The following is a 25,376-nucleotide window of genomic DNA, read 5'->3' on the forward strand; positions in this document are numbered from 1 at the left end:
CATTAATGTAATCCCTGTTTGATAAGACTGTACAACGTAATAATCAGCAGCCTCTTTTCAAGTTTCCATTGACATCTAGCGAAAATAATTAGTATTACATGAATAAAAAAAGCAAGAAATAATGACTGTAAAGCATTCTAGTTCAGAATTTGCATTCAGCTCTCAGCTTTTCTTAGTACCCAATGTATTCCCATATGTTTCAGCTAGTTTGGGAATAGGTGCAGGCTCAGGTGCAAGCTTTTATCTAATAACATAGATGGAAGAGTAATCACATTTCATATCTAATATATATATATATATATATATATATATATATATATATGTGTGTGTGTGTGTGTGTGTGTGTGTGTGTGTGTGTGTGTGTGTGTGTGTATGTATATATATAATATGTGTGTGTGTGTTTTTTTATTTCATATATGTAGCGGACTGCTCCCGTTGAGCAGGCCCTGCTTTAAATTTAGAGGGGAGTCTGAGTGTTAGTTGACTCAGACTCATACAATTTGGGCTAAATTTGGCCTCTGCTTCGGCCATGCTGGGGAGGGGTACTTAACCACTTAAGGACCGGACCAATATGCTGCTAAATGACCCAAGGGGTTTTTACAATTCGGCACTGCGTCGCTTTAACAGACAATTGCGCGGCCCTGCGACGTGGCTCCCAAACAAAATTTGCGCCCTTTTCTTCCCACAAATAGAGCTTTCTTTTGGTGGTATTTGATCGCCTCTGCGATTTTTATTTTTTTGCGCTATATACAAAAATAGAGCGACATTTTAAAAAAAAAATCTATTTTTTACTTTTTATAAGAAAAATCAAATAAACTAAATTAAAACTAAATTATAAACAGTGACACTAATACAGCGATCAGAAAAATTATCGCTTGGTGACACTGGCAATAGGGAGTGAAAGGGTTAACTAGGGCGGTGATCAAGGGGTTAAAACTTTATTAGGGGGGGGTACGGGGGCTACCCTGAACCTAACACTAACTGCCTGTCACACTAACTGTCACACTGACACTAAATGCAGTGATCAGTACATATATGATCACTGCATTCAGTGACACTGTGATGGGGGTCATCGGGGGGGGGGGGGTTATTGTGCCTATGTGTAGTGTGTGTCAGTGTAGTGTTGGTGCGACTTACTGTGTGATGTATTCTGTCCTCAGCGGTGGTTGAAAATACCGCAGAGAGGAGAGAATACATCACTTCCCCCTTCCTGTGTTTACACAGGAGGAGGAAGTGACACACGGGGGAGTGCTCTCATTGGCTGTGAGCGATCCGGAGGCGGCGGACGAAAACGAACAGCCGCCCCCTAGTCCCGGATCGCTCGTGAAGCCGCGGGAACCGCCGCATGTACCGGGGGGGGTCCCGATCGGACCCCCGACCCACGTCTAGGCAAGCACGTACAGGTACGTTGATGTGCCTGTCTGTGCCATTCTGCCGACGTAAATGTACATGCGGCGGTCCGGAAGTGGTTAGGGAGCAGACGCCATTGGATCGAGGTCGTCGGTCATTGGTCTGTCGTCCCACCACCTCGTGGCCCTCCTGGCCGGGGGTGTGTGTTCCTGCAATCCTGGCTCCGGGACCACGTTGGTCCGGGGTCGTGATCTGTTTAAGTAGGCCCAGTAGTCAGACTGGGTCTGCGCTTTCAAGGTGATCCTGTGCTGTCCGTCCTGGAGGGAGGAAGCCGCTTGATGAAGGACCTGTGTTGGAGAGGACCAAGCAAGAGGCTGATATCTCGGGAGGCCTGAGAACTTAATCGAAGGATGCACCATATACTCGGAGGCTTGATGGTGAACGCCTATCAGACTTGAGTTCTGCACAAGTTAATCTGGAGAGATCCGGGTGCTGAATCCTGTGTCAGGGGATTCTGGACCGAAAGTGTCTCCATTCAAAGGAAGGTCTGTGGCAGAGACTGTACTTTATTTCATGCGCCACTCCGGCTGCTAGGCCGCTGAGCAGGACCTATCCGGGTGCGCAAAACCCACTCTGGCTAGAGTGGCGATGATATCTGTGTTGCTGGAAGCAGGAGTGTTTCCTGATTGAAATTATGCACCTGAACCTATCTACCTGTTTACCCTTCCACCACTTTAACCACTTCTTCTTTATTACCAAGTTCTTCAAAATAAATCTAGGAAAATAAGTGTAAAGTGTGGGCATTGAACTTTTTCAACTCTCATCTATTACCCTGGACGGCAAGGAGAAAGAGGTAACATGCCACCCGAAAATATCCAGCAGCTCCTGCGGGGATAGTGCTACATACATACATATATATATAGCACTACCCCCGCAGGAGCTGCTGGTTAGTTTTGGTCCGCCACTACCCCACTGTTCTCTGTGTTGGCTCAGAATCTAGGGTTAATCAAATTTCAAAAACACGGTTGCCAGTCACTGAGTCTTTTTCAAAAGCTTTTTATTCAACCACAACTTTGACGGAACAAGGGGAATGGAGGGAGAGGGAAAGTTCAGGTACCTTTCTGTAGATCAATGAAACCTTGAGATCCCTGAGACAGGTGCACACACTGTCGTTGGATCTTGCTCACCCGGACAGGCCTCTGCAACATGGCCTGGCAGCCGGAATGATGCACGAAAAGTCAGCAAGTGAAGGTCTCTGCCACAGACCTTATAGAAACCATAGCTGCTGAACGATCCTCTGCCACAGTATCCAATGATCAGAATTTCCTCAGCAAACTCAGTTGCACAGTATGGCCTCGTACACACGGCCGAGAAACTCGACGGGCAAAACACATCGTTTTGCTCGTCAAGTTCCTTGTGAAGCCGCCGAGGATCTTGGCGAGCCAAATTTTCCCATTGCCGTCGAGGAAAAAGAAGACATGCTTTCTTTTTGGCCCAACGAGATCCTCGGTGGTTTCCTCGTTGAAAAGTGTACACACGACCGGTTTCCTCGGCAAAAAAAAAAAACACAGCAAGCTTCTTGCTGGTTTTTGCCGAGAAACTCTGCCGTGTGTACGAGGCCTATGAAAAAGTCCCTTTAAGCCGACCCGGCAATACTGTGAAGCAGATAGGTCAGGATGCGTCCTCCAACTGAGGTACCAGGCTCCTCTCGAGATACCAGCTTCCAGCTGTGTCCTCTCCAAGACGAGTCCTCCCCCGGTTCCTTCAGTTGAACAGCTTCTTCCCGCAGGACAGACAGCATAGGATCACCCTCGAGCCAGTAGGCCCCAGATAGCTTCTAGGCCTACCTCCAATTGCGAAGTCTCGGGCCAGCCGGCCCCAAGGCAGAAGAGGAACTATCACATTCCCCAGGTCAAGGTGACCATGAGGTGGAGAGAGAGAGAGAGAGAGAAAAATGGCGTCCACCCCATAAGTACCCTCTCCCAGCATGCCCAGCAGTAAAGAAACTCCCACCAGGTCGGTTCTGGGAAAGACCTTCCAATACACTCTGACTGTCTGTAACTTCCAACACGGAACCAGAGGGTACAACGACACCTGCTGGTACCCGTGGGAAATACACCCAACACAGTCAAAGCTGGAGCAAAGGCCAATTTAGCCATAGAACACAAATCTAAAATAACTACATTTCAGATATCCCACTAAATTTGAATAATAGCGCCTGGTCAACAGGAGTAGGGCGCTACCCACATTATATATAATTTCCATTCCATAATAAATTATTTCTGTGGTTGCTCAATGATGATAAGCAAAATGCAGTACCCTATAGCAGTGGTCATCAACCCTGTCCTAACAGGCCAGGTTTGCAAGATAACTGAAATACATCCCAGGTGATATAATTTGCTGCTCAGTGATTGCAGTATTCTAGTAATACATAAAGGCCGGGTTCACACCTATGCGAATTGGATGAGCATTAAAATGCATCCAATTCGTATGTCATTAGAAAATACATTAACTCAATATTGTCCCTTTAATGATGTCATCTGCTCCAGGATCCAAAGATACCCAAATCAGATTAAAATTGACTCTAATGCAGTTAATTAACAGATGATATCTGCTGGTTGTTATGTTTCTATTACCCTCTGTACTGCCCAGCCAAATAGACCTGAATGAACTGCATACAAGACATTTAAGTACATGTTTGGATTTTTTTTTGTGTGTTGTACTTGCAGAGCAATTTAACACATTTACTTGTCGTGATATCATTTTTTTTTTTTTATGTTTCAGATGCCTGTCCCACAAGAAAGGACAATCTTATTGGTCAAACCTGCCAGAAATCTTGTATACAAGATCAAGAGTGCACTAAGAATAGACCGAAATGTTTGTGTGATGGAGACTGTGGAATGAGCTGTATCAAACGTAAGTCAATATTAACCACTTAACCCCCGGACTATATTGCTGGTCAAAGACCAGAGCATTTTAGTATTTGCGCTATAAACAAAAATAGAGCGACCATTTTGAAAAAAAAATATATTTTTTACTTTTTGCTATAATAAATATCCCCCCAAAAAATATATAAAAAAAAATGTTTTCCTCAGTTTAGGCCGATACGTATTCGTCTACATATTTTCCGTAAAAAAAAATCACAATAAGCGTTTATTGATTGGTTTGCGCAAAAGTTATAGCGTTTACAAAATAGGGGGTAGTTTTATGGCATTTTTATTAATATTTTTTACTAGTAATGGCAGCGATCAAGCGATTTTTTTTTCGGTACTGCGCATTATGGTTGACACTTCGAACACTTTTGACACATTTTTGGGACCATTGGCATTTTTATAGCGATCTGTGCTAGAAAAATGCATTGGCAGGGAAGGGGTTAACACTAGGGGGCGGGGAAGGGGTTAAGTATGTTCCCTGGGTGTGTTCTAACTGTGGGGGGGGGTGGACTCACTAGGGGAAATGACTGATCGCTGTTCATACATTGTATGAACAGACGGTCAGGCATTTCTTCCCTGACAGGACCGGGAGCTGTGTGTTTACACACACAGCTCCCAATCCCCGCTCTGTAACAAGCGATCGCGGGTGCCCGGCGGCGATCGCGCCCTCCGAGCACGAGAGTCGGGGGCGAGCGGAAATTCCGACCGAGTGTATAAGGCTGGCTATGGATGGAGCAAATTTCTTTCCTGCAACCACAGGAATTCCTCCTGCAGAGCCATTGTGTATAACAGCCGAATCTGACATGCTGGTTGTACCCAAGTTGATTAATCAATTAAATTGGGTACAACCAGCCTGACCATACATGGTGAGAATCTCACCCAGTTCCTGCTGAATAGGCCAAATTTCAAACTGTCAATGGCCAGCTAAGATTAAATATTCTATTTTATTGGGTTTGGATAGATTCTTAACACTTTTCATGGATGCACTACCTTCCAGGTCACCTGGGGAAGATTTCCCAATACCACTGATACAAGATTAGCTAAATAATTTGACCAAAGCTCTTCAGATGGCCATGTGTATGGCCTAGGCTAAATGTTTTGGTTAAGCTTGTTTCAGGACTATGGAGAAATCTGCAGCAATTTAACTCTTTCAATAGACCAGGAACCAAACTTATGAACAAAAGTTGTTTGCATTAAACCAAGCAAGCTACCACTCGCAATTTTGATTGACCATCTTAATTAACGCCATTAAAAAAAAAGATCGAAACCGCACCTTGTTGTATTTGTACTTTTTTGATTAAAATCAATAAAAATATTAAACAAGAAAAAAGTAGATTTCAATAGAAATTTCAAATTTAGTTGAAGGTTATTGGATTTTTACACTGGGGTTGAGCTAGGCAGTTTTGATCCCATCTCCTTGCTGCAGATGAAAACCATTATTTCCATTTAGTCAAGATTTCAGCTTGGTTTAACATGACAAAAAATTGCCACTTGTGAGGACAACCCACAGTCCATTTACATGTAGGAACCCCAGAGGGGGTTCCTGTGATTAGCTGAGAGAGGCAGCCCTATTGAAGCTAATGGGAGACTGCCGACTCCTTCAGCTAATCTCACCTACTTTGCATACTACAATCACTCATGCAGCGATCACATGCAAGTGAATGGCCCTGGACACAGGCCGTCTGCATCCAGGCGTCCAGGGCTGATCACTTGAATGCAATCGCTGCATGAGAAATGACATGCAATTGGGCAGAATTAGCTGCGGGAGTCTACAGCCTCCCATTGCTTTCAATTGGTCTATCTCTCTCAGCTATTGGAGGTAACTACCGCTGGGGTTTTTGCATTTAATCAAACTGTGGATGCATTCTCGAGTGTGAATGCACCCTTAACCAAGATTTACTGTAGCAGCAAGCTAAGGTTCTGTCATATAAATAGGTAGCCTGCAGCAGCCAGTCATGGTATTGGTGGGTCCATTACAGTCACTTTAAATTTATTTGTAGGGATGAGCCGAACACCCCCCAGTTCGGTTCGCAGAAGAATATGCGAACAGGCAAAAACATTTTTTCAAACGCGTGAACACTGTAAAGTCTATGGGACACGAACATGAAAAATCAAAAGTGCTCATTTAAAAGGTTAACATGCAAGTTATTGTCATAAAAAGTGTTTGGGGACCTGGGCAATACAGATAAAAAGTCATTGAAAAAAACATCAGGGGTTCCCCCCAGCCCATAATTATGCCCTTTTTGTCTTGTATGAATATTAAGGGGAACCCCGAACCAAAAAAAAAAAATGTGTGGAGGTCCCTCCAAATTCCATATCAGGCCCTTCAGGTCTGGTATGGATATTAAGGGGAACTCTGTACCAATTTTTTGTTTTTAAAAATGGCGTAGGGGTCACCCTCAAAATCCATACCAGACCCTTCAGGTCTGGTATAGATTTTAAGGGGAACCCTGCAAAATTCCAACAATGTAATCCATTCTCTAGCAATACAGAGGGGAAAAAAAGCCGGCTCGATCCTGCCTCGGAATGACGCTCTTTGTCGTGACAGCTCTTTTATAGCTGAGGGCGGGGCCACCCGTCAAGTATGCAGGTAACCCTGCCCTCAACACAAGGGGAAATGCCGGGGTTACCCAGTGACATGTACAGGTGACCCCTCCCCCCCCCTGATGCAACGCGGGTTTCTCGTGACGCATCAGAGGGGGCGGGGTCAGACCACATGTTGAGGGCATGTGGCCTGGTATGGTTCAGGAGGGTGGCAACTCTCTCATCCCCCTCTTTTCTGGCGACCTGCCAGGTTGCGTGCTCGGATAAGGGCCTGATATGGAATTTGGGGGGACCCCCACACATTTTTTTTTTTTTACATTTTGGTTCGGGGTCCAAAGGGCCTGGTAATGGACTGGGGGGGGAACCCATGCTGTTTTTTTCAATTACTTTTATCTGTTTTTCCGGGACCCGACAATTCATTATAGCCGCGAGTAGTTTTAAATTACTTTTTTTCCTTTAGAAATTTAATTTTGTGCAGGGACTGTTATAAACACGGGAAACATGCCCTACTTTACAGACATATTATAGACACCCCCCAGGTACAAAATTTAAAGGAATATTTCACTGTTATTGTTTAACTATAAGCATTATTAAAATCACTGTTTCCGAAACCTTTTTTTGCATTGATTCATGTCTCCTGGGGCAGGACCTGGGTCCTCAAACACTTTTTATGACAATGACTTGCATATTAACCTTTAAAATTAGCATTTTTGATTTCTCCCATAGACTTTTAATGGGTGTTCTGCGGCTTTTGAATTTGCCGCAAACACCCCAAATTTTTGCTATTCGGCGAATGGGCGAACAGCCAATGTTCGAGTCGAACTCATGTTCGACCCGAACATAAAGCTCATCCCTATTTATTTGGTAAAAAGGCACTCACAATGGCACAAACTGTTCGCAAAGTATCAGCAAAAATATATGCAAATCTGCAAAGGAAAAGGCACAGAGCAGATCTATTTGAACCTAATGCAAAGCATTATGATTAGGAAATATGGTCATTCCTTTGCAAATTTTAAAATGAAGTACAAATGAGGTTTTCAAAATATTAAAGGGTTAGTAAGAGAAAAAAAAATAATAAACATGTTATACTTACCTCCACTCTGCAGTTCGTTTTGCACAGAGTGGCCCCGATCCATGTCTTCTGGGGTCCCTCGGCGGCTGTCTCTGGTCCTCCCCGCAAGAACGCAACACATTCATGCGAGAGAGCTCGCATGGTGATGAGTCCTTGCGGGCGTGCTTTCGTAAAACAGCGAGCGGCCATAGCCACTCACTATATCACTCGGCCCCACTCCTCGGCGTGCCGCGTCACTGGATGTGATTGACAGCAGCGCCAGACAATGGCTGCGCTGCTCTCAATCCATCCGCTCTATCCAATCAGTGGCCAGGCTGAGCGGCGAAGAGGATCTCGGGACCGAGCGTGGGACTTTCGACGGGTCAGGTAAGTAAAACGGGGGCTCGGCGGGGGGGGGGGGCGGCATCATCAGATGTTTTTTCACCTTAATGCATAGATTGCATTAAGGTAAAAAAAAAATCCTTTACAACTCCTTTAACTCTTTATTTTAAAAGGATTTACTAATATTTACTTTAAGCTAAATATTGGGGTTGATTTACCAAAGACTGTGTATTTTGAAAAGTGCAGTTGTACTCTGCAAGAGCAGTTACTTCAGAGCTTAGAAGCTCTGCTGACTTCCATTATCCAGTCATATGCAAGCAAAAAAGCTGTTTTATTGTATTTTCCTTGCACCAGTGTTGCCAACCGTCTGTATTTTTACTAGCAGTTCATAAAAACGGGCACTTTTTTCCCCCCGTTCGTAAATGTCCGTGGTTGCGGGAATGTGCCAGTAAAAATAGCCGAGATTGATTCGGCTTGGAACTGTGCATGGAGATTGGAGGCAGGGGGTGATTGGAGGCAGGGGGTGATGGTGGCTGCGGTGGCACCGCAGAGGGGGATGGAGGCAGGGGGCAATGGAGGCAGGGGGAGATTGGAGGCAGGAGGAGATTGGAGTCAGGGGGTGTTAGTGGCAGGGGGTGATTGGAGGCAGGAGGTGTTGGTGGCACCGCAGAGGGGGGTGGTGGCACCGCAGAGGCAGGGGGAGATTGGAGGCAGGGGGAGATTGGAGGCAGGGGGAGATTGGAGGCAGGGGGAGATTGTGGCACCGCAGAGGGGGGGTGAAGGCAGGGGGTGTTGGTGGCAGAGGGGGATGGAGGCAGGGGGTGATTGTGGCACCGCAGAGGGGGGTGAAGGCAGGGGGTGTTGGTGGCAAAGGGGGATGGAGGCAGGGGGTGATGTGACTAAATAATTTGCCCTTATTATATCGAAAATAACAAAAATATGTTTTTTTACCTTAATATCTACCTTAAATCACATTGCTATTTGCCTAGCGTACTTGTTTGTAGCCTAAATACTGAAATTTGCACCTAAAAATGTAATTTAGTAACTTTTGTGAAATGCTAGTAAAAACGTGGCTGTGCCAGTAAATTTCAATCTGGTAGGTTGGCAACACTGCCTTGCACGTGATTGGGTATTCTTTGCAAAGTGAAGCTTTACCTAATTTACTAAGAACTGGGGCAACTGCCCTTGACAGAGTGCAACTGCCCATTGCAAAGTGCACAGTCTATTTGTCTTTAGTAAGTCCACCCCATTGTGTCTAATAGCCCATAAAATATAAATTCTCTTTTTTGACACCTACAGAGAATATTTTTTTTCTAGAAAAATCCCTTGGATAATATTTTCAGATCACATCGCAATAACAAACGTATTGACCCTTGACTTCATTCTACATATTTTCAACTTGGCAAAATGACATTCCATATTACTTCCATTTACATCTTTCTAATCTTGCCTCACACCAGACAGTGGCTGGGTCACTAAAGCTAGTTCATTACTGAGAACTGCTCACCCTACTGTCTAATGTCCATACATCATAATTATACTAATATAGCCAAGCTGCAGAATATGAAATATCACATCACATCATCTAGAAACACATGAATAAAATATCAAGTGACTGAAAAAAAGCATTTAATGCGCCATGGGAAATGCGCTGTAAAATTACAGTTCAGTGGTATGTTTATCACAGAGAAACATTGGTTTGACTCCGTGGCACACATGTTACAGAGAAGGGCATTGTGGTAATCCAGATGCTCTGTCTGCTAGATGACTTTTATCACCAAAGGGAAGGTGACCAGATGGTGCTGCCTCCTCTCATATCATCATTCACATCTGACTTATTAAAGGTGCACAGTGTCCTCAAATGATTTTATACTGCACAGAATTCACAGATAACATTAAATATATTTGCATTTTATCTCCATCCTTCTGGTATAGCTGGACATTGCTGGCCCTATTTAATAAGAAGGTGCAAAGCATGCAAGAAGCAGCTTTATTGTGTGTATCTACAAACTTTGGGCCAGATCCACAAAGAACTTACGGCAGCGTATCTATTGATACGCCGCGTAAGTTCTACGATGCGCCGTCGTATCTTTGTTTTGTATCCACAAAACAAGATACGCCTGAATGTGGGCTAGATCCGACTGACGTACGTCTTAGTACGCCGTCGCATCTTAGGTGCATATTTACGCTGGCCGCTAGGTGGCGCTAACGTTGATTTCAGCGTAGAGTATGCAAATTAGCTAGATACGCCGATTCTCAAACGTACGTCCGCCCGGCGCATTTTTTTACGTTGTTTACTTAAGGCTTTTTTCGGCGTAACGTTACCCCTGCCTCTATGAGGTGTACGCAATGTTAAGTATGGACGTCGGGACAGTGTCGAATTTTCCGTCGTTAACGTTGTTTGCGTAAATCGTTCGAGAATAGGGCTTTGCGTAAGTTACGTTCACGTCAAAAGCATTGACTATTTGCGTCGTGATTTCGATGCGCACTGGGATACGTCCAAAGACGGCGCATGCGCCGTTCGTAAAAAGCGTCAATTACGTGGGGTCATACCAGATCACCATACAACACGCCCACTCCAATCCTACTTTGAATTACGTGGGCTTACGCCGGTAGATTTACATTACGCCTGCACACATATGGGAGCAAGTGCTTTGTGGATACCCTACGAGCCACTCTGAGTTACGGCGGCGTAGCGCATATGAGATGCGCTACGCCCGCCTAAATATACGCCCGTTTTTGTGGATCTGGCCCTTTGAGTCCAATCGCACACCCTTCGTCAAGTGTTAGATGAAGGGTGCAACTGACAGCTCATGGTTATATGAAATAAACCCAAGAGCAAGAAAAGAAGCTGAGGGCTGTAGCTTTGGATAGACGATACATTTTTGAGTTCATGGGGACGCTCCTAACAGTGAGGCAAACTTACGTCATTAACCGCTTGCCGACCGCCACACACACTTTTACGTCGACAGAATGGCACGGCTGGGCAAATTGGCACATATATATATATACGTCCCCTTTAATTTGCTGGCCGTGTGGTTACGAGCTCCGTGACCGTGCCCGCAGGACCCACAAACTTGATGTCCGCCAATGTCCCGCGATCGGGTCACAGAGCTGCAGAACGGGGAGAGGCAAGTGTAAACATGCTTCTCACTGTTCTGCCTAGTGACACTGTCACTGGTCGTCTGTTCCCTGTCATCTGGGAACAGCGATCAGTGACGTGTCCCGCCAAGCCACGCCCCCTAACAGTTAGAAGCACTCCCTAGGTCACACTTAACCCCTTCAGCGCTCCCTGCAGGTTAACCCCTTCACTGCCAGTGTCATTCTTACAGTATCAGTGAATTTTTATAGCACTGATCGCTGTAAAAATGACAATGGTCCCAAAATGGTGTCAAAACTGTCTGATGTGTCCGCCATGAAGTCGCAGTCACCATAAAAATCGCTGATCACCGCCATTACTAGCACAAATTATTAATAAAAATTACATAAAACTATCCCCTATTTTGTAGACGCCCTACCTGCTCCGCTTTGAAGCCCAACGGGGCAGAGGGACTCCCTATAAGGGAGTGAGAGGATTTGCCCGCTCAACCAGCCCCGTTAGTCCTTCGCCTCTCTTTTTAGAGACCGCGTGGTCAAAGTGCGTGCATGTTAACCCAATTTCGAGTGCGTGTAAGTGTGGTGGTTTTTGTGGGAGGGGGGTGGGCGTACTAAGCGCAAGCTTACCTCGCATAGCACACCCATCGGGAGCCGGGCTGAGACCACCAAACTCAATTCACATGTAGCTGAGACCAGGATCCGAACCTCTAGCTGCAGAGGTGAATGGCTTGTCAGTGCAGTGCCAATCGCGTTGAGCCACCGCAGCTCCTTATGAATGAATGAAAGTCAGCTTCATCGGATATCCGACGAAAAAATCCATCGGATTAGATTCCATCAGATATCTGATCCTGTGTACAGGGCTTAATACAGTGCATTGAAAAAGTATGCATATCCCTTGAGATTTTCCAAATATTGGTCATGATACAACCATGTATTTTATTGGGATTTTATGTAATGGACCAACACAAAGTGGCACATAATTGTGAAGTGGGAGGAAAAAGAAAAATGGTTTTCAATTATTTTTTTTACAAATAAATATCTAAAAAGTTTGGCATGCATTTGTTTTCAGCCCCTCTGAGTCAATACTTTGTAGGACCACCTTTTGGTGTAATTACAACTGCAAGTCTTTTAGGTTTGTAGTTGTGCCATACTCTTTCCATTTTTGGATGATGGATTGAACAGTGCTCCGTGAGCAGAGCTTTTTTTCTCAGAAAATAGGTGCAGGAACTCAACCACGACCCCGTTCAGATTTAAAAAACAGTAGAAGGGTCTTAAAGAGGCATTAAATACCAGAATTGCATTACATACAGAGTGCAGAGTTTAGGGGGTTACACACAGAGTGCAGAGCTGTCATTTGTAAACACAGAAACCAGACTTCTGTGTTTACAAGTAATTGTAGTGAGCAGGCACCAAAGGGTCTGAGCTAAAGGTGGTGGAACTGAGTTCCCCCAAGTTCCCCCAGAAAAAAAGCCCTGTCCGTGAGATATTCAAAGTTTGGGATACTTTCTTTTATAACCTAACCCTGCTTTAAACTTCTCCACAACTTTATCACTGACCTGTCTGGTGTGTTCCTTGGCCTTCATGATGCTGTTTGTTCACTAAGGTTCTCTAACAAATCTCTGAGGGCTTCACAAAACCGCTGTATTTATACTGAGATTAAATTACACACATGTGGACGCTATTTACTAATTAGGTGACTTCAGAAAGTAATTGGTTCCACTAGATTTTAGTTAGGGGTATCAGAATAAAGGGGGTTGTATACAAATGCACGTCACACTTTTCAGATATTTATTTGTAAAAAATGTTTAAAACCATTTATCATTTTCCTTCCACTTCACAATTATGTGCCACTTTGTGTTGGTCTATGTAACATGACAAAATGTGGAAACTTTTAAGGGGTATACTTTTTCAGGGCACACTATATATTGCAGTTTACCAGTCATAAGATTTGATGGCTGCATCAGTTTTCTTTACTTTAGCCCCATACACATGAGCTGGTTTTCCGACGGGAAAACTGCAAAGGAGAGCTTTTGGCCAGGAATCCCGGCTGTGTGTATGCACCTTGCAGTTTTTCTGATGGAAAAACTGCCAAAAACTGCCGGACAAAAAAAGAGAATCTGCTCTCTTTTTCCCTGCTGGGATTCCCGGCAGACTTTTTCCTGGCAGTTTTTGGCAGTTTTCCTATGGGAAAAACTATGGCCAGTTTTCCCACCGGGATTCCCGGCTTGTTTTTATCTCGGCAGTTTTCCTATGGGAAACACTGCGATGGAGCATACACACGGCTGGGATTCCCGACCAAAGCTCTCATTGCAGTTTTCCTGTCGGAAAACCCGGTCGTGTGTAGGGTGAAAAAGTTACAGAGCAGGTTCTTGGTTTCTTCTCGTGGGTACAAGGCTTTACAAATAAAAGCTAGTCAAAACGAGCTGAGACCGATTAATAGTTGGTGAATGTGACAATGGATAAAAGGTATTTGTAAAACGTCAGACAACTCTTTATACATGTGTGAGTTGAATTGGACTATTCGTATAGAGGGAATGATGGCTCCTTGAATCCCCTTTAGGGAAAGGGAGCATTTACTGCAGGAAGCAGGGCATCACTGTGGGTGTGAACCTAAAAGAGAAGTTAAGTGGACCTAAGGTGAATGGGTGGATCCTGAACTCTACGAAAAGGCTACACTGGGTACACGTCCAACTGCTCTGAGGAGATTCAGCTGTCCACCCTCCTGCCCGTTGTGATATTTTGTCACAGCTTTATTGGCGGTTTTGACCTTGCCAGCAATTGATTTTGCGTTCTAGGACTCAAAGTTAAATTCTGGGGTCAGCCTGATTGATGCCTGTCTGGCACTGATGGTAAAGACAGGCCTCTTATGGTACGTACACACAATCGGAAATTCCAACAAGAAAATTGTGGCTTTTTTCTGACAGAATGTTGGCTTAAACTTGTGTTGCATACACATAGTCACATAAATCTTTTCGGAAATTCCAACCATCAAGAACGCGGTGACGTACAAGACGTACGACGAGCCGAGATCAATGAAGTTCAATAGGCAGTTCGGCTCTTCTGCTTGATTCCGAGCATGCAGCTCACATCAGACTTTTCTTTTTGGAATTTCCGATCGTGTGTAAGCGGCTTTAGACTATGTGAGTTAATGTTTTATGGGTGCTTACAGTATAACTTTGATTGGCATTGTTGTTTGGTACATTTGGAAAGTTCAATAAAGCTGTGGCCGTGCCCTATTTCCAACCTAATCAGCTTTGTTGTCTTCTTGGGGGGCAAGGTGTTGGTTTATTGGTCATAAATGAGCCTATGCAACTTAGCAGTCATGAGTTGTGACCTGCACAGATGTAGCACATTATAGCAACCAATCAAAATTAATTGTATTTCATTCTTTTTAAGAGCTTAAAGTACAACTAAAAGCAAAACTTTTTTTAGTTTTAGATAGCGTGAAGAGAGATTTTATTGCTGTCTGTGCTCCCATTAAAGACAGTCACCCTCTCTATTTGTCCTGTTTACTGTTATCATTGAAAGTGAAAGTAAAAGAAAACCCCAAATTTTGGGTTGTTCCTAGAAAAGTAATAGAGGTTAAATCTTCCAAAGGGAACACTAGTTTTGGTGACCTGGGGGTCCCTAAGAAATTCCCTTAATTTTCAGGGATTTCCTCTCACTTCCTGTTTAGCTATGGGACAGGAAGTGAAGGGAAATATCTGCAATGAAACAAAGATGACGAAAAAAAAAAAACTGACAGGGGTAATATTCTTCCCTTACTCTATACAAAATGCAAAAAAAAAAGTTTTGCCCATAGTTCTACTTTAACGCTTAAATGGTTGTTTCTGATTACTGCGCTTTGCCACAGACGTCACACTTTGCAATTAATATGGTTCTTCAACAAACAATAAGGCAGTAATATTGTTGTGTTTATGTTAAAGCTCGCAACAGCTGCCCCTGGCCTGTGACCATCGAGAATGCTAATACAAGTCTGAATCAGAACACAAAAAACGTTGGTGATCATATGACAGTACGCTGTAATCCAGGATTCAAAATGGCCAATGGACAGGAGATGGCACACAGCCGTTGTCAAGGAGATAAGAAGTGGAGTGTGACAGCACCCTGTGAAGGTAACAGCAACATGACATGATTCATTTTTATTTTAGCGCTGTAATCCCTTTGCATTTTTAAACACATTATCAGTGGGAATGCCAGAGGATGGACCTGGGAACAGCTGTTTTCCTGCTTCTGTCAGAAAGAGTGCTTATCTATCGCCATCTATTCTAAATCATCATTATTTAACAATTCTAACTACGAATGCCATGGCAAATATTTATATATATATATATATATATATATATATATATATATATATATATATATATATAATATTACATTGAATACAGTAACGGTTTTCTATAAACAAATATGTAGCTCTACCCCTGAAAGGGCCGCTGGCTGATGATGGTCAAAAGCACAGTTACTGTACAATTCCAGCACAGATGATGATGACGACGATGACGACGGTTCTCCCTCGCTAATGCAGAGGATGCCAGCGCACACATAGACCACGGGTTCAGGCACGCTGACACAAAGAGCAGCCTAGGAGTGTCTTTTTGTGGTTTTATTGTTAAACAATTTGGATGGGGTGTAGATTAGTATGGGATACTCTAAAACCACTATCAGAAACAAGAGGACACTCTTCTCTATGTTGCAAACTTCAGGAAGCATTCTTCTGCTCAGACTACAATCTTCCCATAAGAGACTAGAAAAAGGTCATGTACTCCTCAAGAGGAGAAATACTTGACCCAGCTTTAAAGGACAGTCCCCCCATTGCAAAACAAGAGGAGACTAACGTATGTACCTCTCAAGAAACTACTTAGATTAACTTAGTGTAAAGTCTTTCCACTAAACTAAAGGGGACTAGTCAGTATTAGGGATGAGCCTAACACCCCCCTGTTCGGTTCGCACCAGAACCTTTAAACAGACTGATCATTCGCGCGAACATTTAGAACCCCATTGACGTCTATGGGACTCGAACGTTTAAATTCAAAAGTGCTCATTTTAAATCCTAATATGCAAGTTATTGTCGTAAAAACGGGTTTGAGAACCCGGGTCTTGTCCCAGGGAACATGTATCAGTGGAAAAAAAAGTTTTAAAAACGGTTGTTTTTTCTGGAGCAGTGATTTTAATGATGCTCAAAGTGAAAAAATAAATACATTTAAAATTCCTTTAAATATCGTACCTGCTGGGTGTTTATAGTATGCCTGTGAAGTGGCATGTGTTTAGAACTGTCCCTGCACAAAATGAAATTACTATAAGAAAAAAGTAATTTAAAACTGCTTGCGGCTTTAACCTCCCTGGCGGTATGATTATTTTAGATTTTAGGTGCTGAAAGCGGTACCAATTTGCAAGGAAATTTGGCGTTTTATACTGTAGGCCTGTAATTTTTAGGAATAACTCACTTAAATCTGACCAAACAAGAGTCTAGTAGGCATCCCGGGTATGAAATGTTTTTAAAAACAAAATGATAAATTATAATATAATAAATAATTATAAATAATTATAACAAATAATAATATAATTATAATAAAAATTATTCAATAATGTAATCAACTCAAAATCACTGAAATTTGCTCAGTTGCAGAATTGTCGCTGTCATTACTTTTATTTTTTTATGACGAATTTCCACACAAATCGCTATCGCTCAATTCTGCAAGTGATTATAATTTATTATCGCTGTTTTCTAGCTGATCTAAAACCATTTTTGACATAAAGGGACACTTTTGGTTGCTATGGACAATATACAGTTTGCAGGCAGAAAGAACAGTTTTTATTATATAAAAGAACATGTAGGGCACTGGGCAGACCACTAGGGACAAGGGGGGTGTGTATTTTTTACATACAGTACTGTAATCTATAAGATTACAGTATACTGTATGTAAGGTGTTTGTTTACCTTTTTGAATTTGGCGCCGTTCTCCGCCCCCGTACGTCGTAATGTCGCAGGGAACGGAGATCGGCGGCACACAGAGGCACTGTGTGAATCGAGCGAGCACCCGCTCGCTCACACAGCGCGGTGGCATCGCTGGATCCAGGGACAAGGTAAGTAAACACTGCCTGTGGATTCAGCGAGGCGAGCCCGAGTCTGACTCGGGTTACCGATCGCAGCACAGAAATTATGATATTTGTTGTGGTATCTATGAAAATTGGCTCTAGTGAAAATGTTATTGATTGAGAAGCGTTTGTATTTTCTTTTTGATTGGTGGGGTGAGGTTGGTGTTTTTTTTGTTGCTGAATTGTTTCAAATTTTTTTTTGATTTTATTAATTAAAAAAAAATTGTTGCAAAACTCTTGCGTTTCATTTTTTGGAGCCTCTAGGCAGGCTGGGTTCATATTCTGAGCGACTAGGTTAAGGAGCTCTCATGGACGATTTTGGGGTTTTGCGATTATATTTGAAAAATGCTCTTTTTGAATTGAAGATTTCCTTGTGATATTTTTTAGTGATTCATTTATAATTTGCGTGGTTTTCCTCTGTAGAGTTTCTTCTCCAGGCGCCTTCCGCTCTCCTGCGTTCTTGCTTCAATCACATGAGGGTGTCATTGAACCAGCTGGAGTTATTTTTACGGATAAGCGCTCTGCGTCTCGGGGCGATTTATATCTGCGGTCTGCAGTAAAGCTTTATTAATGGAGTTGAGGGATCTGTTGCTGATTGAGTTTGCTTTATTGCTGTTATTTTATTTAAAGGGGTTGTATAGGAAAAAAATGTTTTCCCTAAATAGCTTCCTTTACCTAAGTGCAGTCCTCCTTCAATTACCTCATAATTGGATTTTGCTTTTAAATTTCCTTATTTCTTCTGAGAAATGCTCACTTTCTGTTCTTCTGTCTGTAACTCAACACCGTAATGTGAGGCTTTCTCCCTGGTGTGGAGAAAGCCTCTTGAGGGGGGAGGGGGCGAGCAGGCAAGTCAGGACACTCTCTACTTTGCAGATAGAGAAAGGAGCTGTGTGTTAGTGGGCGTCCTGACACTCCTGCTCGCCCCCTCCCCCCTCAAGAGGCTTTCTCCACACCAGGGAGAAAGCCTCGCATTACGGTTTTGAGTTACAGACAGAAGAACAGGAAGTGAGGATTTCTCAGAAGAAATAAGAACATTTAAAAGCAAAATCGAAGGATGAGGTAAGTGAAGGAGGACTGCACTAAGGTAAAGGAAGCTATTTAGGGAAAAAAACATTTTCCTTTACAACCCCTTTATTGTGTAGTTTTTGAAGAGTTCTGAGTGTTTCTTCAGGGATCTAGTCCAGTATGTCCTTTCCTGGTTTGCAGGTTTTTTTGAGATGGTGTTGGTGGTTATTATGAATTTAATCGCATGATGCTCTGTCCAGGGTAGTGGTCTGTTTTCTGAAATATTGACGTCCATATCATGTTTGAAGATCAGGTCGCGGATGTGACCTGAGGCATGAGTTGGCGTGCATATCAGTTACCGCAGACCAAGTCCTTCTAGTTGGTCAATGCAAGCGCTGGCTATGGGGTGCTGTGCGGATTTGGAGGTTGAAATCCCAGAGTAGCAGGAGGTGTTTGGCTTTTAGAGTGTAAGTAGTGATACCTTCTTTCAGCGATGTGAGGAGATGCGTCTTTGGGCCAGGCGGTCTGTAGCATAATAGTATGTGGACCATGTCCTGGTGTGTTGTTTGGAGTTGTAGAGTGAGCGTTTCCATGAACAGCAATGAGCTCTGTAAGTCTGGTTTAGTGAGAGCGAGGTGAGACTTGTAGATTACTGCTAGGCCCCCTCCACGTTGCCCAATTCTGTTCTCGGTTAGGATACCATAATTCTCTGGCATGAGTTCTCCTAGGATGGTGTTACAATCTAATGTTAGCCAACTTTCGGTGATGAAGAGGCAGTCTATGTTGTGTTGGGTGATGAAGTCGTGGATTTCCAGTCTGTGCTTGACTGTGGATCTTGCGTTAATCAGGGCACATGAAAGGTGTTGTTCCTGAGGTGGTGTCCTACTGTATTTGCAGGTCGATCGTTGATCGGTTCTTAGCAGTTGTTCTTTTTTTAGTATTTTTTGAATTGCGTCTGGTAACGTTGTGGCGGTCTTCCTTAAACCATGAATGGTTTTTGCTTAGTATTTTATGTTAAGCATGATACAAAAAACGCCTAAGATGGCGTGGCGGTTAACCATGGTACACTGGCGAATAACGGCGGCAGAGACTAACTGGTGAGACCGTGTTGATAATGATGATCAGAGACGGAATTTGTGACCCCCAATCTAACCCCGGTTGATCCAGAGGAAGGCGATCGGTCAGTCGGTCAAATAGGGGCATTAATATACCCCTATATGCAATGTGCTCACATGTGCCCCACATTTACTGAGCTGCTGTTGCAGGTTAATCTCCCGGGAAAAGAGAGAGACGAGGCAGGAGCTGGCACAATATTATTGTCAAGAAAAGATGATTTGCACTCAGTCGTTGTTCTTAAAAAAGTTTGTAGTGTTTATTAACAAGCCACAGTGGACAAACGCAAATATATTATTATTGTCATCTCCGCTGATAAAAGGTGGCAGAATTAGCTGGTAGTAACCTGTGCCCAGCACAGAGAAGCGCATCAGCAGTGCAGAGTTCAAGGCAACATACATTCGGCAACTATGATGATGAGTTGCAGCACTATATTGTTAACATCTTCCAACGATGTAAGGCTTGCATCTCTTGATCAAAAAAATGTATAAAACCTAGGCAGCCAAGATGTGCTTCCATATCTCTCTCTTATCTGTGTCTGTGGGTTGCTGAGTACATTCCACAGACGATCCAGTGCCCGAACAAAGAGAATACTCTATTAGCCAGATTCAGAGAGGTTTACGCCAGCGTATCAGCAGATACGCCGTCGTAACTCTGAATCTAAGCCGTCGTACATTTAAGTGTATTCTCAAATTGAGATACACTTAAATGTAGCTAAGATACGACTGCCTGCGCCGTCGTATCTTAGCTGTCTAGTTGCGCCGGTCGCTAGGGGCGTGAACGCTGATTTATGCCTAGAATGCGTAAATCAGCGAGATACGCCTATTCACGAACGTACGCTTGCCCATCGCAGTAAAGATACGCTGTTAACGTAAGGCGTTTTCAGGCGTAAAGTTAGTCGAACAAAAAGCTGGCCTAGCCAATGTTAAGTATGGACGTCGTTCCTGCGTCAAAATTTGAAAATTTTACGTCGTTTGCATAAGTGGTCCGTGAATGGGGCTGGACGTAATTTACGTTCACGTCGAAACCAACAAGTCCTTGCGGCGTACTTTGGAGCAATGCCCACTGGGATATGTCCACGGACGGCGCATGCGCCGTTTGTTAAAAACGTCAATCACGTCAGATCACGAGTCATTAACATAAAACACGCCCCCCTGTTCCTCATTTGAATTAGGCGAGATTAGGCCGGCCCATTTACGCTACGCTGCCGTAACTTAGGGGGCAAGTGCTTTGTGAATACAGCACTTGCCTCTCTGACTTACGGCGGCGTAGCGTATATGCGATACGCTACGCCTGCATAAAGTTAAGCCAGTGTTTTTGAATCTGGCTATATGATCCCACACCTGCACTATATCTATATCACCACTGACACAACAACGAGTGAACTGGAGAAGTTAGTCCATCTGATTCCAGCAAAAAAACAAGCTTCGTTTCTCTGCTCCATAAAATAACATTGATGAAGCTTGAATCTCTATGCCTCCAGAGCCCAGCAGCTTCTATCGCATTCAATCTTCACCCTTCCAGTTTGGAATCGCTAAGCTAATGAAGCAAGCAGTTTTCGGATCTCTGATCTGCATGCTATAGATCTGTTGTCAGTGACAATGTAAGCATACTGTCTACAGGGAATTGCACAGTCAAAGCAAGCACAGTTGGCGGACCACCGATCCTGACTTTAGAAAAGCAAACATTATTTTTGAATGCTAGGTAGAACATGTTAGCTGTAACAAATGAAACTGTCCAGGCTGCGCTGTCTCTTATCTCTGCAATCCTGTCCTCTCCAGTAGCTAAATAACCAAGTGCTGTGTATTTCTCCTTACCTTGGCGGACATTGCCCTAACAAACTTATTTTTTGAAGGCAGCAAATGGGGAGTTGGTGAGTGCTGTCAGCAGTGCTGGCTGGTCGGTGGGTCGGTCTGGCTTCCCCTGCGTCTCATCTGACCGTGCATCTCCTCTGGCAATGCGTCTCCTCCCTCCTCCTAGGTCAATAGGATCACTTCTCCTTTCGGCCAATCGAAAGACAGGTCTCAGGACCCCCTTCCTGATTGTCCAAGAGGAGAATCCGTGCTCTGTGCCCAGAGCCCACCCTTTTTTTAATCCTATTAGAGCCTCAGGCTCTAATCACATGCTTAAAAGAAAACAGTTGGAATCTATGCATGTATATTTGGGGCCAAATGCAAGTATAGGGTTGGCAGCGCTCCCCTGCGCCCCTAATGAATGGGTCGTCACTGGTTGGATGTAAAACGTTTTCAGACAGCTATAGCTCTTGAGCAGAAAAAAAAAGATCTGGGAACAGACTATTAAACAGGTAAGTATAAATCCCTTGTTTTTCAATTAGGACTAGTTTACACTTGCTTTAAAACATGGCTTTGGACACGCTTTGTTGAAGCTCTCTGAACACCACTCAAGCGCCTGTGACTAAATAAAATGGTTAGCTTACAGTCCTGTTTACACCTGCTTTTGCTTGGTGCTTTGATGAGGCTTTGATGAGACTTCGGTGGGGCTTTGTTGGGGCTTCAGTGAGGCTTCGATGAAGCTTCAGTGAGGCTTCGATGAAGCTTCAGTGGGGCTTCAAGCGAGTTTTGCCATTGACTTCTATGGAGGTTTTTTGAAGATGCTTTGAAGCCCCACTGAAGCTACATGGGGTATAATTTTTGAAGCAAAGCAAAAGCAGGTGTAAACAGGACAGTAAGCCAACTATTTTATTTAGTGACAGGAGCTTTAACAAAGAGCTTTAACAAAGCCTGTCTGAAGCCTTGTTGAAGCCGTGTAAAGGCAGGTTCAACAGTTGGGGGCCTCCCTTGTGAACTGATGGGGCCTGGGCCCAGTACAAGAGGACCGGCTATACTGCCTTAACAGTGGCCCTGGACAGTGATAGCAATGATATCTATTATGAATCTCTGGTGGCGTAGATGAGCTTATTAGTGAGAATTTTTACTCATACAGAGGTAACAGAGGTGTCAAATATATGTAAACCTATAAGATTATAAAGGAGTAATTATCCTACTTGTTAACATGTGATTATATATACTGGCCCAGATTCAAAAAGCAATTGCGTCTGCGTAACCATAGTTACGCAGCGCAATTGCTTACTTGCGCCGGCGTTTCGAATGCTCCTGATTCAGGAACCTCGATACGCCGACTGCAGCCTAAGATATGACTGGCATAAGGCTCTTACGCCAGTCATATCGTAGGCTGCATTCTTACGATGGCCGCTAGGGGGCGTTCCCGTAGTGGTCAGCGTATAGTATGCAAATTGCATACTAACGCCGATTCACTACCCTACGCGAGGCCTGCGTACGCAGTTTACGTCGTTTCCGTTTGTCGGGTTTCGCGTAAGGCTGCTCCTGCTATTAGCAGGGGCAGCCAATGCTACGTATACCCGTCGTCCCCGCGTCGCAAAGTTTAAATTTTACGTTGTTTGCGTAAGTGAATCGTGAATGGCGCTGGACGCCATTTACGTTCACTTTGAAGCAAATGACGTCCTTGCGACGTCATTTGCCGCAATGCACGTCGGGAAAGTTTCCAGACGGAGCATGCGCACTACGTTCGGCGCGGGAACGCGCCTAATTTAAATTATCCACGCCCCCTACGGGATCATTTAAATTACTCGCCCTTACGCCGGGCATTTTTGAGGAGCGCCCACGCAAATTACGTGGCTACTGCTTCGTGAATGAAGCGTAGCGCAGATAATTTGCGGGGGCGCAGGGCAAAAACGGTACGCTGCGCCTCCGTAAGAAGTGCGCAGCGGTACCTGAATCTGGCCCACTGTATATTCAAGAAAGCTTGCAGGGGATACAGGTCTTGTTCTATTTATAGAATTCAGTTATTATGTATTTTATTATTATTATACAGGATTTATATAGCGCCAACAGTTTGCACAGCGCTTTACAAAATGAGGGCAGACAGTACAGTTACAATACAAATCAATACAGGAGGGATCAGAGGGCCCTGCTCATTAGAGCTTACAGTCTAGAACAAAGGGTCAAGTGGAACAAAGGGTAATAACTGTGGGGGGTGGTATGATGGAGAAAATGAAATACAGTTGTTAGGTATGGGTAGGATAGGCTTCTCTGAAGAGGAGGGTTTTTAGGGTATTGTCTAAAAGCTAATAGAGAAGGAGATAGGACAGATTGGGGTAAGGAGTTCCATAGGATTGGAGAGGCTCTGAAAAAGTCCTGGAGGCGAGCATGGGAGGAGGTGATGAGGGAGCTAGAGAGCAGAAGATCTTGAGAGGAAAAAAGAGAACGAGTAGGTTGGTATTTAGAGACTTGGCTGGTGATGTAGCTGGGGGATAAATTGTGGATGGCTTTGTAAGTAGTTGTTAGTATTTTGAATTCAATTAGTTGGGTGAGTGGAAGCCAGTGGAGGGATAGTTTAATTGAAGCAAGAAACGTCCTATATAAATGTATAATATTTTTTAAGTCCAAATAAATCATAGAAATAGTTAACTCTTTAATAAAAAAAATATATATAAAAAACCCCAGTATGGATCCGGATTTGAGGTATAAGCAAATGGTAGCAGCCGTGGAATAATTTTAGCGTGTCTTCCATAATCAGCCGCACACAATAGGCAGCTCCTGGTAGAGTGCACAAGCAGCTCTTGCATTACTGTGGTGATTTCTGCTGTTCCCTGATACGATTGTTTTTGCTAAAGGGGAAAAAAAGGTGCCACCAAAAAGTGTACATACCGTAGAATAGTTCCTCTGAACTATTCCTAACTGTTGATAAAATCAATAACTTCTAATTTAATTCCCAAACATTAACTAACCTCCTGCAACCTAATGTTTAATGTCAAACCTTAACCTGACCATTACATTTATAGTGTATCTAAACCCCAAAAATGTTATTCTATATAATCCGGCTTACCAATTGTGAATATGATTAGGGCATTTCTGTGCCGGGTGAGGCTGAGACCTCCTACACACAACCGTTTTCCTCAACAAAATCCATCAAGAAAATTGGTGGCGAGGAAAACGGTCGTGTTTATGTTTTTCGTCAACGAGAAAAAAAGAGAACGTGCTCACAATAAAGTGTGAGACAGGAGCGCACCTTCGGTAAAAGTAGCGATCGTAATGGAGATAGCACATTCGTCACGCTGTAACATACTGAAAAGCGCAAATCGTCTCTTACCAAACTTTTACTTAACACGCAGTAACGTGAGATTAGCAAAAGCAGCCCCAAGGATTGTGCCAGTGGAATCGAACTTCCCCTTTATAGTGCCGTCGTACGTGTTGTACGTCACCGCGTTTGAGAACGACAAGATTTTGTCTTGACAGTGTGTACGCAAAGAAAGCTTGTCAAGATTCTCGACAAGCCTGACAAGGAACTCGTCGAGGAAAACAACATTTCATTTACAACGAGATTCTTGGTCGTGTGTACGAGGCCTCAGTGTGTAATTGTTACACACAAAAATATTTGGGGGGGGGGGTTTAAATAGAGTGGAATAGGATAACAACCTGTTTCAGTTTTCCTGCCCTCTTTGGCATCATTTTGGAGAGTTTACCTTAACATTAAGGGCTCATTTACACTTGCTTTGTGCACTGGTGCCCAGTCATGTTGGAACAGGAAGGGGCCATGCCCAAACTGTTCACACAAAGTTAGGAGCATGAAATTGTCCTAAATGTCTTGGTATGCTGATGCCTTAAATCGGAGCTCCACCCTAAAGTGGAACTCCCTCCGGTGTCACATTTGACAGATACCTGTCTAAAGAAAGGTATTTCTCCCCCCCCCCCCATTTTCGGCCACACAGTCTCGGGTAAACTGCGGGCATGACGTCACCTCACGTCCCCCCCCCCCCCCCCGTTGTGTTCTGGGAACACTCGGCTCCCAGAGCACAGTGGG

General features: G+C 43.8%; 1 protein-coding gene across 1 annotated transcript in view; it reads left to right on the top strand.

Moving 5' to 3' along the window:
• LOC120915293 (beta-2-glycoprotein 1-like) overlaps nucleotides 1-25,376 on the top strand; it is a 67,806-nt gene that overhangs the window by 20,448 nt on the left and 21,982 nt on the right. The window contains exons 2-3 of the mRNA XM_040325671.1: nucleotides 4,135-4,266; nucleotides 15,243-15,431. Coding sequence (XP_040181605.1) covers nucleotides 4,135-4,266; nucleotides 15,243-15,431 — 321 coding nt within the window. The remainder of the gene's footprint in view (nucleotides 1-4,134; nucleotides 4,267-15,242; nucleotides 15,432-25,376) is intronic.

The sequence above is a fragment of the Rana temporaria genome, chromosome 10, assembly GCF_905171775.1.
Source record: "Rana temporaria chromosome 10, aRanTem1.1, whole genome shotgun sequence".
Lineage (NCBI taxonomy): Eukaryota > Metazoa > Chordata > Amphibia > Anura > Ranidae > Rana > Rana temporaria.